The following is a 13,543-nucleotide window of genomic DNA, read 5'->3' on the forward strand; positions in this document are numbered from 1 at the left end:
AATTGGGCATTCTAAGATAGTCCTTGATGAAAAATATGTTTCTTTGAGGTCTGCGTTTGATAATATTGAGTAACAAAGGATAAGTAAGATGGGAAGAGCACAATAGTATTAACCTCTGTCCCCTTTCTTTGGAAGCCCAAGACATTTTCTTGACTAGTGATGCAAAATGCATTGAGGAGCTTTCATGGACATCTGCACTTTACTATCTGGTTTATTTGGGTTACTTTTATCAGTGTAACTGGTTTATTTTATCAAGAGATTGAAAGATTTTCCATTGGACAAACATTCAAAATTAACCTTTGGAAAATAGAGGCATTAGCATATTTTCAGAAGCTAATTAGCAATTATTTAATCTCTAATAAGGGTCTTACTCCTGAATGTCTACCAGAATTTAAGTGCTGCTGTTTGGGTCCACTTTTCTTGCTTCTGTGTTTCCAGTTGGAACTGGGCAAAGTCCAGAAACTATCTTTAGGCTTGACTCTCAAGGGAAGACTCCCCACCCAAAATATGTCCTTGGCATGTAAGAATTGTTTATCCCGATGCTGCAAGCTTAAAGTCAAAACTCTTCCAGAGTCCTTGCCATCTGTAGAACAGTGTGGACTGTTTGCCATGCAAACACCCCTTTTAGTATGTCCTGCATAGGATCAGAAACTGGCCAGTGTCCTGGGAACCTCAATGGAGAATTTTAATACACACAAAAAAGACGTGTTTTAAATTCAATAGACCAAATATTTTCTTGGTAGTTGTAAAACAAGTAATAGCATTAATGACAATAGAAGAACAACTTTTTGGCTTTGATAGTAATTGATCCCCAGTATTCCTAAGACTTGATTTGTTTGGTGAGAAGCAGAACTTCTGCAAAGGGAGTAAAGCTTCATGGAGCAGGAATAACAGCTGTTAAATTATTTCTGCTGCTTTTTACCTCTTTGCTTATACAGCTGTATTTTGGATGGCAGCCAGTGAACACTACTTGGAAGGTGAGATAGCGGTTTTTACTACATGAGTCAGTCCCAAGTGTTAAAAACCTGAATACACTAAGAAGTAAAACAGATGTGAGTTCTTTTTCTGGCTGTTCTCAATTCTGGCTTCTGTGTATAGAAGCTTTAATCCCATAAAAGTATTCAAATTAGTAGATTGCCTGTGGAGGTTAGCTCATAGCAAGGAGAGTAACTGAAGGAGCACGTAATGTTTAAAAGTAGTGTAGTGCTGGTAGGATCATAGAGTATCTTGAGTTGGAGGAGACCTATAAGGATCATTGAGTCCAACTCCCAGGGATGCTGAGGTTCAGAAGTCTGGAAAATTATATTCTAGCAATTGAATATTGATAAGTCACTACTCAAATTTGGACTTGCATATTGAGGTATTTATGAAGTTACTTTAATCTAGAAGTTTTTCTGTCCTACGCCAACCTTCTGTTGTAGGCTGACACCTAAGCTTATCCTTTGATTAAAGATAAGCCATTGGCAACTGTGACATGTTTGTTAAAAACTTCACTTAAATTTTAAATGGTCTTGTCATCTCTAAACAGCTATTAGATACTAGAGAAGGGAATATAGTACACAATACTGAATGTTACTTTATGCAAGAGTACCAGTACAAAGTATTTGCATGTCCCATGACAGCGTGTGACATCTGGCAGTGGCGAGCACTCTGGTGCATCAGCTGCTGCCATAACTAAGAAGCTGTTTGCAGCGCTGGATGCTTGGCAGGAAGGGCTGGACAGGAGAAGGATTGAGAGGGATTTAAGATCTTTTTTTGCTTCTAACGGACAGCACTGGGGACTTCCATTGTTTGACTGAAACACCCTTTTCAGTACTTATAATTAATACTGATTTGAAACTGTCGTGCTTTTCCTGAGCATTAAAATGTGGTGCGTACTTATGCAGCTCCGTTCACAAAGGGATAAATGTGGATTTCTCTCTTAAAGCAGTGCATCACGAAACTTTGTGCAAAGGGTGAAAAGCGTTTATGTTGAAAGATTAGATTCAGTCGCCATTAACTTCCAGTGATGGCACCAGTTTGTCTCCCACAACCCCTGTGTGGTGGTGGCCATCCACCCTTGCTGTCGGGTCTGCCAGTGCATACATCTGCATGAAAGAGTGTGTTAGAGCTGAGTATTGGAGGGGAATGGGGACCTTGCTGCAGAAGAGAGGCTGTTGGGCAGGAGGGGACATCAGTGAATGAAGCTGGTTTGGGGAGGGAAGCCGAAGCAAAGGAACATGGAGGGAATTGGTTAGATTTAAGGAAAGGACTCTGTAAAGGGAGCCTGAGATATAGAGGAAAGAAGTTGGGCCAAGGTAGTGTACCCACCTGTAAGCTGTAAGATCTCTTCCTTCTAGTTCCTGAGATAGACAAACAAAACCAAGCTGCGGGCTGCTCCCTTCACGTACCTCAAGCCCTTCTGATTTCAGTTGCAAAAAAGACAATAACAGAAAGGACAGTATCAGTGCTGAGCACAAGACAACCCTCTGTGTCCCCAGAACAGTTGATCTGTCTCATCCCCTGCCACCTTCTTTCTGGGTGGGAGGCTGGGAGAGGATTTCAGAAGCGGCTGAAAGGCAGGCTTGCAGGAGAAGAGGTGGTTCAGAGCATCCAAGTGAAGGGAAGTACACTGGTCGCGGAGTGTAAAGACAGGTGTGTTCATCACACTTCGGGATATGCAGCCGTTGGTAACTTTCTCAATGGTCTGTGTGGCCAGCTCAACTGAAAGTTACTTGGTTCACAGTGTAGCTTATGTGTCTTCACTGTAATATACCTTTTCCTTGTGGGGGAGAGAGGAGAGCTGAGATGGGATGAACATAGGGCAAATTCTGCTGGAGGATCTTTCCTGTCATCATTTCATACACTCAGGTTAGCGTAGATACAGGATTACCAGCCCGGAGCTCAGTTCAGTCCAAGCCACAGATGAGTGTTGGTCTTTTCCTTTGTGGTGTGGAATTAGAGAGGCTGTTGACTTGACTTGCTTCCTTGATGGTCCTTAAATGAAAGCCATCAGCTAACCTAAATGTTTGTTCTGAAGGGGAAAGATTTCCCTAGCTATTAGGAGTAAAATATCTCTAAATAAGTAATCCTATTTATAGAGAATTGGTATTGTTTTCTCAAAAGTGTTACAGCTATGTAGAAAACTTCTGCTTATGTCCTTAGAGGGCCATAGCTTCAGTAAAACCCCACTGTCCTTATTTATGTGATAGAAAGCACTGTAGGTAGTGGTCAGCAGTGAGAACAGTTTTAAAGCATTCTAGCATTTATCACACAGATTATTTTTTTTTAGATATCAAATTTCAGATTTTACAGGCTTTGTCAAGCAAGTTACTGTGTCATTTGTTATGCCCACAGCTTGTGTTGTGTTGATTGCTGGCCAGATGATCTCAGCTTTTACGGTGGACTAGCTCAGGGGGGGATCCTTACTGAAGGGCTTAAGAACAGGCAATATTAGATTTCAGCCATCCTTTTCCATAGCGAATAGTTGAATTCCCTTTTTGTTGGGAAGACTCAACTCTCATTCTGCCTGAGAAGTTGGTATAGGACCATAAAACCTATCTAAGAAGCAGGGGAAGCTGGAGTTTGAGAGATTTTTTTTTCAGATCTGGGACTAAGAGGGTAGGAGGGTGACTCTGGTGGTTTTTTTGTTTGTTTCTAGGAAAAACCCACAAACTTTCCCCCCAAAGCTTTATCTTTTCACTTTGTTACAGTTCTCAGGAAAAACAGTGTTTCTGAAATACAATTGCTGGGATCTTTGACTTTACAAATTACTTGTGTGACTTATTCTTCAGGTTACTATCGTACAGAAAGAGATAAAGGGACACAGTATGAGCTGTTTTATAAGAAGATGGATGGCATGGAATACAGGCATGTCACCTTGTTCCGACCTTTTGGACCCCTCATGAAAGTGAAGAGTGAAACGGTCGATATTTCTAGATCAATCATTAACATTATTGTCCCTCTTGCTGGAAGAACTGAGGCATTTGCACAATTTATGCAAAACTTTAGGTAGGTGCATGAGATTATATAGTGAGCTCTATTGCTGACTTTAAGTATTTTGTTTCCTTTTCGAAATTAATTTCTATTCTGGTGGATTTGTGACAGAAATAATGATTCCAACATTGTCTTGGGATGTTTGTAATTGAACCTATTGTATGGAGAAAATATTCCTTCTAAAAGGAAGATTCTCAAACTGCACGAAAACCCTTTTTAGACCAAATGCCAGGGCTGCTGTGAACCTGGACACAGGTGATCTTGAATATCATTTTTGTATTTACATCAGCTTTTGAGTTCCAGTTTATAAAATAACGTGATGGAATAAGACACACAGTATTGGAACCTTCTGATTCAAATGGGAAAGATGGGGAAAGAAGAGATTAAAACTTTTTTGCTTTGGTTTCTTTAGGAGCTAGTTGAAGTTTGACTAGAATACTTCTATCTGCTAATACTGTTCAATACAATAGCTTTTAAGTACCTGAAGCTTCTGTTGTGTTGCAAGTAATTATTGATAGCGGCTTATCTTTGTGCTTATAGGGATGTCTGTATTCATCAGGATAAGCGTGTCCATCTCACAGTGGTGTATTTTGGACAAGATGGGCTATCAGAAGTAAAAAGCATCCTGGAATCCGTAGCAAGGTAAGTGTGTCAATCCAATGTCAGTCAATACAAACAAAGTTGATCGGCATTCAAAAGGGTTTTTAAAAAGGATGAAATAATTAAAAAAAGAATAATTTTATAGTCCGTTACAGGTTAATAGGAAAAGTAAGCTTTATTTACAGTACACTATTTTTTGGTTGGCATTTTACAGCTTAACTTGCAAAAGCCTCTTGAAGACTACTGAAAATCAAGTTATAGGCTAAAAAGGACTAAGAGCAGTGGCTTTGAGGTTTCTGTCTCACAGTCCAAAAAACAAGAGGGGTGAGTTTTGCAGTGAACATTCAGTCATGCAAACAGATTTATCAGAATTGAAGTTCTTTGGAACTGGGATGTACATTTTGATAGTTCTTTCACTGGAGAATCAATTTTATTTAATGATAAGGTAGTCAAAGTAGGCTGGTGGGTTGCTGAGTCTGAGAAGTTAAGCTTTGCTCTCTGTCCTCTGGGTATTAGGTAATTGGGCCCATACTTACCTTCTGCTATGAACCAACTTCAAACACTGTTTCATCGTGGCTGTCTCAGCAAATAACATTACAGTAGTATAGATGTAAAATTCCCAAATGTTGCTTTTCTTTTTTTGCTCCAGAAGGATGGGACAGGTAACAGCATGCAAAAGCCTGCAGCTAAGGTGCTCCTCCTCTCCTTGAGCTCCTGTGCTCCTCCCTGAGCTGGGAGGAGAAGCAAACTGACTGGGTTATGGTGGCATCACCATACAGATGGTTCTTTGCCTCATGAGTTCGGTAGCGCCAGGACTCTGGTTTTCCATTTGCCCTCCTCTCCAACGCAGTGAAGACAGAGATACTGCTTCATTAGTCAGGACTTCTTAGTTTGTGGGAACAAATTTCAGGTGGCATTGTAATTTCAGAGAACACTTTAATTCGCATCAGTTGCCAAAAGGCCTTTTTAATCTGTCTGAATGATTAAATGCAAAGTGAAGTTATGAAGTAAGACCAAGGTCCATCTTTTTACAATGTCTGACACTTAAAATAGACACTAAGTGGAAAAGATTTTTTTTTTTTCTCATCCTGATGATATAACTGTTGGTTTTTGTGTTTGTTTTTTTTTTTTTTTAAAATTTCCGGAATGAAATTACTGTAAAATGCTGAAAAAGTCTAAATGGTCCCTTCTGCCCCCCCCAGGGATTTATTTTGGGTTTGGCTCTGTTTTTCTTCTAGAGAAACTAACTTCCACAATTACACGCTCGTCTCTCTCAACGAGGAATTTAATCGTGGCCGGGGACTTGACATGGGTGCGAGAGCCTGGGAAAAGGGCGAGGTCCTGATGTTCTTCTGTGATGTTGATGTTTATTTCACAGCTGAGTTCCTCAACAGTTGTCGCTTAAATGCTGAGCCTGGTATGTTCCTTTACAATTGGGGTAACAGAGTCGTCTTGTCTTCCTTGGCTTAAACTGACCTGTGTTGAACATATAGAAAACTAACTTGAATGGTGGAGCTTATTCAGTACCATACACCTAGGAAAACGAGAAATACTCTGTGCACAAGGCAATAGTATTTACAAACAACTTTTGCCTTAGTGTAGCTTGTTTTAACAACACATTGTCCTTTTTATACAGTAAGTATAAGTTTCACATTTTCTTAAGATTTGGCTGTCTAAAAGAAAACTGGACAGTTTAATGGCTTTAGCAATTAGATTGCATGTAAACTTGTATGACAAAACTCAGCAGAGCATTTATGGTGGAAGATGATTTTTGTTACACTGAAATCTCTAACAGGATTAGTTTAAGTCTTCTCACACTTGTATGGCCAAGACACATCACATAGGAATGGTTTTCAGTAGAGCTACAGAATGTGCTCCTTACAGAGACTGAGCTAATGTTCCACATTTGCATCCCAAGATCTGAAATTTTCTGACCATTTTTCTCAAGTTTATATGAAGCTTGCTTGTTCTACAAGCTTCTACCAAGAAGAATAAAGCTCCCTTGAGTTAATGAGCATGCTAGTTAAGACCTTCTCCTGTCAAACATTTGTTTGAGTTCTTTTTTTAATGCTTACTCTTATTCCAGATTTGTTGTAGCCAGAAACCATTTTCTCCAAATGTCAATTTGGAATGAATAGATACTTTTTTCTTTGCATAATAAACAGGCAAGAAAATCTGCTATAGGCCAGATATGTGCATTCTATTTCTTGCTCGTTCTTTCATTTCTGTCTGTCTCTGCGCTTTGTGAAATGAGTTGTATAAATAATTGGAAAATCTTTGGAGTGAAGCGTCTTGTGAGCTTTCACAAGGAAGGGAGTTTGAGAGACTGCTTGACAATTCATACTGACAGTTTGTCACCTTTGCTTCAAGTGAGATCTCAAAAGGCTTCTCACACGTTCAGAGTTCATGCCCAAATGAGGCTACTGACTATTCTCGTGGGCTGTCGTCAATGCCTTTGCAGCACTGGCAATGCAAGAGATCCCTGAAAAAATGTTTATCTGGCTTCTGTAATAGGCACAGAACTGGTGTGACAGCATAATTAGGATACTCATGATGCTTAATGCCCTTGCAGGGCATCATGGATCTACACGCTTTTAAATGCTTATGGAGAGAGGCAAGCTCATAAAACTCAAACTATGCAAGGTGACTTGGACTTGGTTATTTTTTAGCTTTACTGCATACCATTATTGCAGGGATTTTTACTGTCATCTAATGTGATATTGTGATATATATAATATTTTATATGTATAACTAAATGTATACCTATAGAGTATATATAAATATGTGTACATGTATTTTTTTTTTAATCCTGTGGGCTCTGCCCCACTAGATGTTATGGGCTACCTAAATGGGAAATCCTAGCAGTTAGACCTTATATTTATTTGTTTTCATGAGATGGCTAAGGGCTAATATTTTACACAAAGAGAACATTTCTAGTTTCCTTTTGCCTTGAGAAAGTATGCCCACAGTGAGTAACAATTACCTTTTGACTTCCAGGGAAAAAGGTTTTTTATCCTGTGGTATTCAGCCTTTATAATCCTGCTATTGTCTATGCCAACCAAGATATACCACCCCCCGTGGAGCAACAATTGGTAAGCAGCGTGATTTATACTGGATAGAATTAGTTGGGCTTTGTATTAAAGCATAATTAAGTGTAACTTAATAGTCTGTTTAGAATATCTTATGACCTTTTGGCAGTGCATATCTGAACACTTTTCTCTCCATTATGGGCAAAGCACTTGGAAGAAACGCTTATCAAACAATACAAAAGTTGTTCTTAGAGAAATTTGGAGTTATACCTAGGTTTAAAAAAAATAATAATGTATGATTAATCAAATGAGGTTGGTTGTTCTGATCTATTGCTTAATTCTGGCTTGGAAAGCCAATATTTTAGGAGGATAGTGTAATAACATGCAGCAACTTTCGTCTTATGTCCCAACAAACAAAGAAGTGGTGAAAGAAAAAAAAATACGAAGTTACATGGCAAGAAGTGTGCCATGTGGCTCTAGGTGGGCTAAGATGTTCAGTCGGTTGCTTGTTCTGTGCTGAGGACATCTGTACTCAGTTCAGGCTGTTTTTTCACCTTGGCCATCCAACGTCTGCCAGAACCATTGGCTGTCGCACAGCTAACTTCATCTTGCTTTTGGAATGAGAAATACTGCTTCTGGGGAAGCTTATAGTCAAAATAATAAAAAAATAAACCCTTCAAACGTTCAAGAAAATAAGTTTAAGGGTAATTTGGAACTCAGCAGAAAGAAGTAAGTACTGAATTTCTGCATCTTTGCCTGAAGGTGGAACGGCCACAGTTAATGTCCAGCCTGAGTCTTTCAAGAGACTGCATAAATGAAATCGGGTTTTGCAGCTGGGACTTCTGAGGTAGATAGGCTTGGAGGAGAGACAGGAGAGTGCAGCATGACCTTACTAAAAGAAAATTAAAACATAATAGCCTTTACCCCCTGCCTTGTTTGCAAGGATCCTACTCAAAGTAGGAGGGAAGCTTTTGCATGTGGCCTCAGGTAGGCAGAGTTGAGAGAGGAGCGAGCTCCTGCCTGACAGCTCTGCTGTTTTTTTGACTCCCAACAACTTTATGGTTGCTGACTTCAATCAAAAAACTTACTTTTCTTGTCATACCAGAACAAGAAGAGACAAACGTGGACTTAAAAACTGGGTAGGAATTGGAGTATCGGGAACAGATGACCTGGCAGTAGACTACTAAAGATTTACTGCTTGGTCTGAGCAGATAAATAGAAAATAGAGGTGGTGTGGCAGAAGGTAAACGTGGAAACTGCAATGAGAGTGAGTGTTTGGAATCGGATGGCAAAGGGTGAAGTGACCAGCAGGTAATTAGGAAGCCCACATCTGTGCATGACACAGAAATACTAGAAGAGTTATATGCTGTATCCTGCACTGAGCAAATGATTGAAAGCACTTTCTACAAACCCAAGTGCAACGTACCTCCCTTGATGTATTCTGCATTTCAGAATGATACTGTTTTAAAATTGCAGGTACACAAGAAGGATTCTGGTTTCTGGAGGGATTTTGGCTTTGGAATGACTTGTCAATATCGGACAGACTTTCTGACTGTTGGTAAGAGGAAACTGTTAAAAAAAAAAATTGTGTTTAAAAATAGATTCTGTGTTCTTATCTAAGCACAGGAAAGTAATGTATTTGTTTCTTTTATTATTTTGTCAAGCCCAGGAGTCAGACTTGCTTGACAAGTTTCACCAATGAGATAAATTCGTTTTTCTAGATTTTGATGTCCCATCTGATGAGGGTTAGTTAAAAGTCACAATATTTTTTTAGTACCAACATTCCACTTTAGAACTGCTAAAAATATTTCTTTTTTTTTTGGTACTTGTGACTGAAGCAAATTAATCAAGTTTAAGAAACACGTCCCTCAAGTAAGCCGCTAACATAGACAAGCATTCAAATGCTTTTTTTAAATAACTTTTGAGTAGTTGAATAGTTGTTCGAGGCTTTAGAAATGTGCTTTGGCACCCCCTTGTGGCCTGCTGTTAAAACTGAGAACAGCTTGGCGTGCTTCAGTTTGGAAGACTCTTGAACATAGTCTGCCAAAAAGTGTAACGATACAGCCCTATATGCTGTATAACGGCTGGAATGCAGGCTGACTTCTAATAGCAGTCCCATTGCCACGTGTGGTACATGCTAAATGAAACTGTGCATGAGTCTGTGTCGATTTTCACTATGGTCCTGGAAAGGCAAGAGAACTTAAAATGGTGGAAGGGGTTCCTTCCCTTAATCCAGCTTTTTGAGTTGTGACCTATGGAGTAATTGCTGGCATTTTTAGAGAGGGCTTTTCACATGGTGCATGACTGCTTCATTTCCCAGCTGCTAAAATCCATTATGATTGCTAAAAATAATCCAAAAAGGCATAGCCAGTGAGGTTTGCCTACAGTTTTCTGCAGCTGTCACATGGGATGTCATGCATAATGCGATTTGGAGACACTGTTCTAAGAGACTCTCTGAAGCCAGTGGTGCATGATCTGTGTCCTGGGCGGTTTCCACCCCAAAGGATGTGCTATGCTTGAAGCTCCTCTCCCTCAATTTGGCACGCTTTGGCATGGAGAACTTAAAAGTGAATTGCCCCAGTATTTCTGCTATGTCGTACCAGATTTGGTAATACGTTACAGAAGGAATGTTGCTCTTTTTGCTAAAATAATGGTTTCCACTATTTTTTTTTTTTTTTTATAGGGGGGTTTGACTTGGAAGTGAAAGGCTGGGGCGGTGAGGACGTTCACCTTTACAGAAAGTACTTGCACGGTGACCTTATTGTGATCAGGACACCAGTCCCTGGTCTCTTTCACCTCTGGCACGAGAAGCATTGTGCAGACGAGCTCACTCCAGAGCAGTATCGCATGTGTATCCAGTCCAAAGCCATGAATGAGGCCTCTCACTCGCACCTTGGGATGCTGGTCTTCAGGGAGGAGATCGAGACTCACCTCCGTAAGCAGGCTTACAGGACTAACAGCGAAGCAGTGGGTTAAATGTCAACCCTGTGACATTTGATGACTTCAAATTCACAATGAACCAGCATCATTTTACAGCCTTAATTCAGCTTCAAAATGCAGTGCCTCTCTTTTTCAGTGAAGAAGAGTTTAGGGGGTTTTTGGTTCATGTATTTGTTTTCTGAGTAATTCTTTGACTAATATGCTATTACCTACATATCTTGCAAGTTTAAGCACCTCAAATTCGAAAGCGTATGTAGTTCAAGGAAAGTGTCTTCAGTTTCGATTGGAAAAATCAGTGGAATGTACAACTCAACACTTTCCCACATGGTACATTTCAATTCTTATATTTGCATTATTTTAAGAGTTAAATTAAATCTTTTGTGTTGTCTTGAGTATTTTCGGTCTGTATGGCTCACTGCACTGTGACTTTAGAAGGATACTATACTCGCACTCCATTGTAGAAACAGGGGAAAAGTCTGAAAAAGAACCCCACTGTGAAAGGTACGTGGGACGTGCTGACTGGTGCACCAACTGTTCAGGTTGCTGGTTTCACAGCAAGGGCTTGGTGCCGCATTTGCTGCATTAACAGACATTCCCATGGTTGAATATAGAATAATTCATGTGGAGAGGGGGGGAATGAAAATCTTTTAAAGTGGAATTTTAGAGCATATAATGTAATTTCACACTGCAAAAGAGACACCACCACTTTATCTTGGTGATGGATCAGTCAATTTGGGAACATTACAGTTGGGCATTTCTGGATCTGGTCTTTTCCCACAGTAGATGCCACATCACAGAATCCCTTCTATAAACTGAGCTGTGCTATTAAACTCATTTGTTTTAAAGGTTTTTGGCCCCACTCCTCCTTATTCAAAGGCCCTGCCTGTACATCTCGTCTGTTAAGCTGAGGAGCCATCTTTTCATTCCCATATAAATTTATTAGAGGCCCATTTGCTGTTATACCAGTTGCCCTTTTGCTTTCTTTTTCTTCTCTTTCTGATGTGTTTTTGGAAGGCAGTCATATACTCTTAGCTGTTTCAGTGACTGAAAAAGCAAATGATATTACAGTCTGTCTTCATCCAATGCTCTCCATTCCACTGATTATCCTAGTAGCCTTATTCTTCACTTTTTCAGTTTGAGGGGGTTTTAGGTTTTTTATTTGTGGGTTTTTTTTCTTTTCATCTGTGTGTGTTTGGGGTTTTTTTTGTTTGGTTGGTTTTTTGAGCATGCCTAAGTAGAATTATGCTGTGGTCTCATTAGTGCCTTGTACAATGGCACTACTGCATTGCTACTTCCCTTTTGAGTATTTTGGGATACATAAACAATTTAAATGCAGGCGGGTCATTTTTCTCCATGTTGTCTTATATGCTACCATATGGCATGCCTCATTTTTAGTATATTTGTTGATAGAATGAATGCTGAGAATGCTAATGCAGTGGGTTAAACCATTTGCATGGTCTCCACTGAATTTAGAAATTAGTTGAAAACCCTTCTCAAACCAGGTAATTGAGATCTGTTTATTAATTCAGTTTGCTTCAAGAATTCTGAAGGCAACTAAAGATTTAAATGGTTGATTTCTGAATAGCAGATACGCTGTGCAAATAGTTCTGGGCACTGATCCTTTTTATATGTACATAAAATTTGCCTTTATGTAACTTATTGTGGAGAACAGTGTACTGTATTGTAATTAGAGTGAAGAGAATGCATTGCAAGACTTCTTGCAGTTGATATTCTCGATATAATAAATGGAATTTCTGCATTTTAGAAATTGTTTTAAGCTGTCTCTTTGAAATAAGTTTTTACGATACTATTTTACAAGGCAGGTGACGTGCCAGATTAAAGTAATAGTATTTGCAGTAAGAAGTTCAACCAGCTCATTTATGCATCTCGAGTGAACATCTACCCAGAGCAGATACAAAAATGCAGTTAGTTCCCCAAATAACTTAAACCGGATGTTGTCTGTCTTTAAGATATCTTGGTGGCTTGTAACAAAATTGGTAAGGTTCCAGTGAGGAAAAAATTAAATACCTAGGCATGATTTGGGGTAAAGATACATGGGACCTTCTGCTGAGACTCCAGCCCTTAAAACCTCAGCTGCTACTGCTGTCCTGGCTCTGCTGCACAAGAATAAGCGCCAAAAAAGCCTCTCTGACACCACTGCTGCGTGGCACGCACAGGAATGGAAACTGAGGTAGTGCAGAGGTGTTTAGCTTTGCTGCAGCCCAGCTCTGAGCACTCAGCCACTACCCCAGAAGGATCCGGTTGTCCTAGTTTCTGTGTTTTGGAAATGCAGCAGCCTGCTGATGCCGATAGCCAGATCTCTTACCTTCTGCTATTTTCCACTGAGTGGTTGTGCTTATCAGCAATGGTGAGGGAGAAGAACAGTGTCAGCTGTCTACATCTGTGCAATCAGAAGCTGTCTATGGTGTCGATGCTGGAAGACAATCAAGGAAGTCTGGAGCTGAATGCAGTCAACAGGAAGCACTTCTGAAAACTTTTTTTTTGCCATTTATCTTCCCAAAATGTGGGAGTGAATGCATTGGTTTTAAAAGGAAGTCAGAACTCTTTGAAATAGTGAATGGCAAGGTTGGGTATGGACACAAGTGGTCCAAATGATTGGTTATTTGAGGACTCCTGAATTTTCAGGGGCCCTTGCATGCCTGGTGTTTCTCTTGTCTTAGTTCAGCTCCCTGTGATGACTGCCTGTGTAAGAACACGTTGCTGTGGCACACGTCAGCTGGGCAGCTCATTAGGAGCACAGGCAACCATCACCTATTGCCTTCGTGACCAAAGCCAGAGACAGGGCACGGGCTGCGTGCTGGGTTAAGTCAATGCGAGGAACTCACAGCCCAGTGGTGGCAACAAGAACAAGAATAATTGCAAGCATGGAATGTTTTGCTGCTGCGTGGTACTGAACTTGGTACACACACCTCACCGTGTGCATCTGCGGGGAAGATGGTTTTACTGCTCACAATCAATCTGTAGAACATTTACGACAG

General features: G+C 40.1%; 1 protein-coding gene across 2 annotated transcripts in view; it reads left to right on the forward strand.

The window, feature by feature from the left end:
• CSGALNACT2 (chondroitin sulfate N-acetylgalactosaminyltransferase 2) overlaps positions 1-12,307 on the forward strand; it is a 34,607-nt gene extending 22,300 nt beyond the window's left edge. Inside the window, exons 3-8 of one of the 2 annotated variants that reach the window (XM_074154785.1) lie at positions 3,774-3,990; positions 4,516-4,617; positions 5,814-5,992; positions 7,573-7,667; positions 9,081-9,162; positions 10,288-12,307. In XM_074154785.1, coding sequence (XP_074010886.1) covers positions 3,774-3,990; positions 4,516-4,617; positions 5,814-5,992; positions 7,573-7,667; positions 9,081-9,162; positions 10,288-10,580 — 968 coding nt within the window. In that variant the 3' untranslated portion in view covers positions 10,581-12,307. Of the gene's footprint in view, positions 1-3,773; positions 3,991-4,515; positions 4,618-5,813; positions 5,993-7,572; positions 7,668-9,080; positions 9,163-10,287 lie in introns of those variants that run through there. The other variant, XM_074154787.1, reaches the window with a different exon arrangement.
• The last annotated feature ends 1,236 nt before the right edge of the window (positions 12,308-13,543 follow it).

Source organism: Numenius arquata, chromosome 10 (assembly GCF_964106895.1).
Source record: "Numenius arquata chromosome 10, bNumArq3.hap1.1, whole genome shotgun sequence".
Lineage (NCBI taxonomy): Eukaryota > Metazoa > Chordata > Aves > Charadriiformes > Scolopacidae > Numenius > Numenius arquata.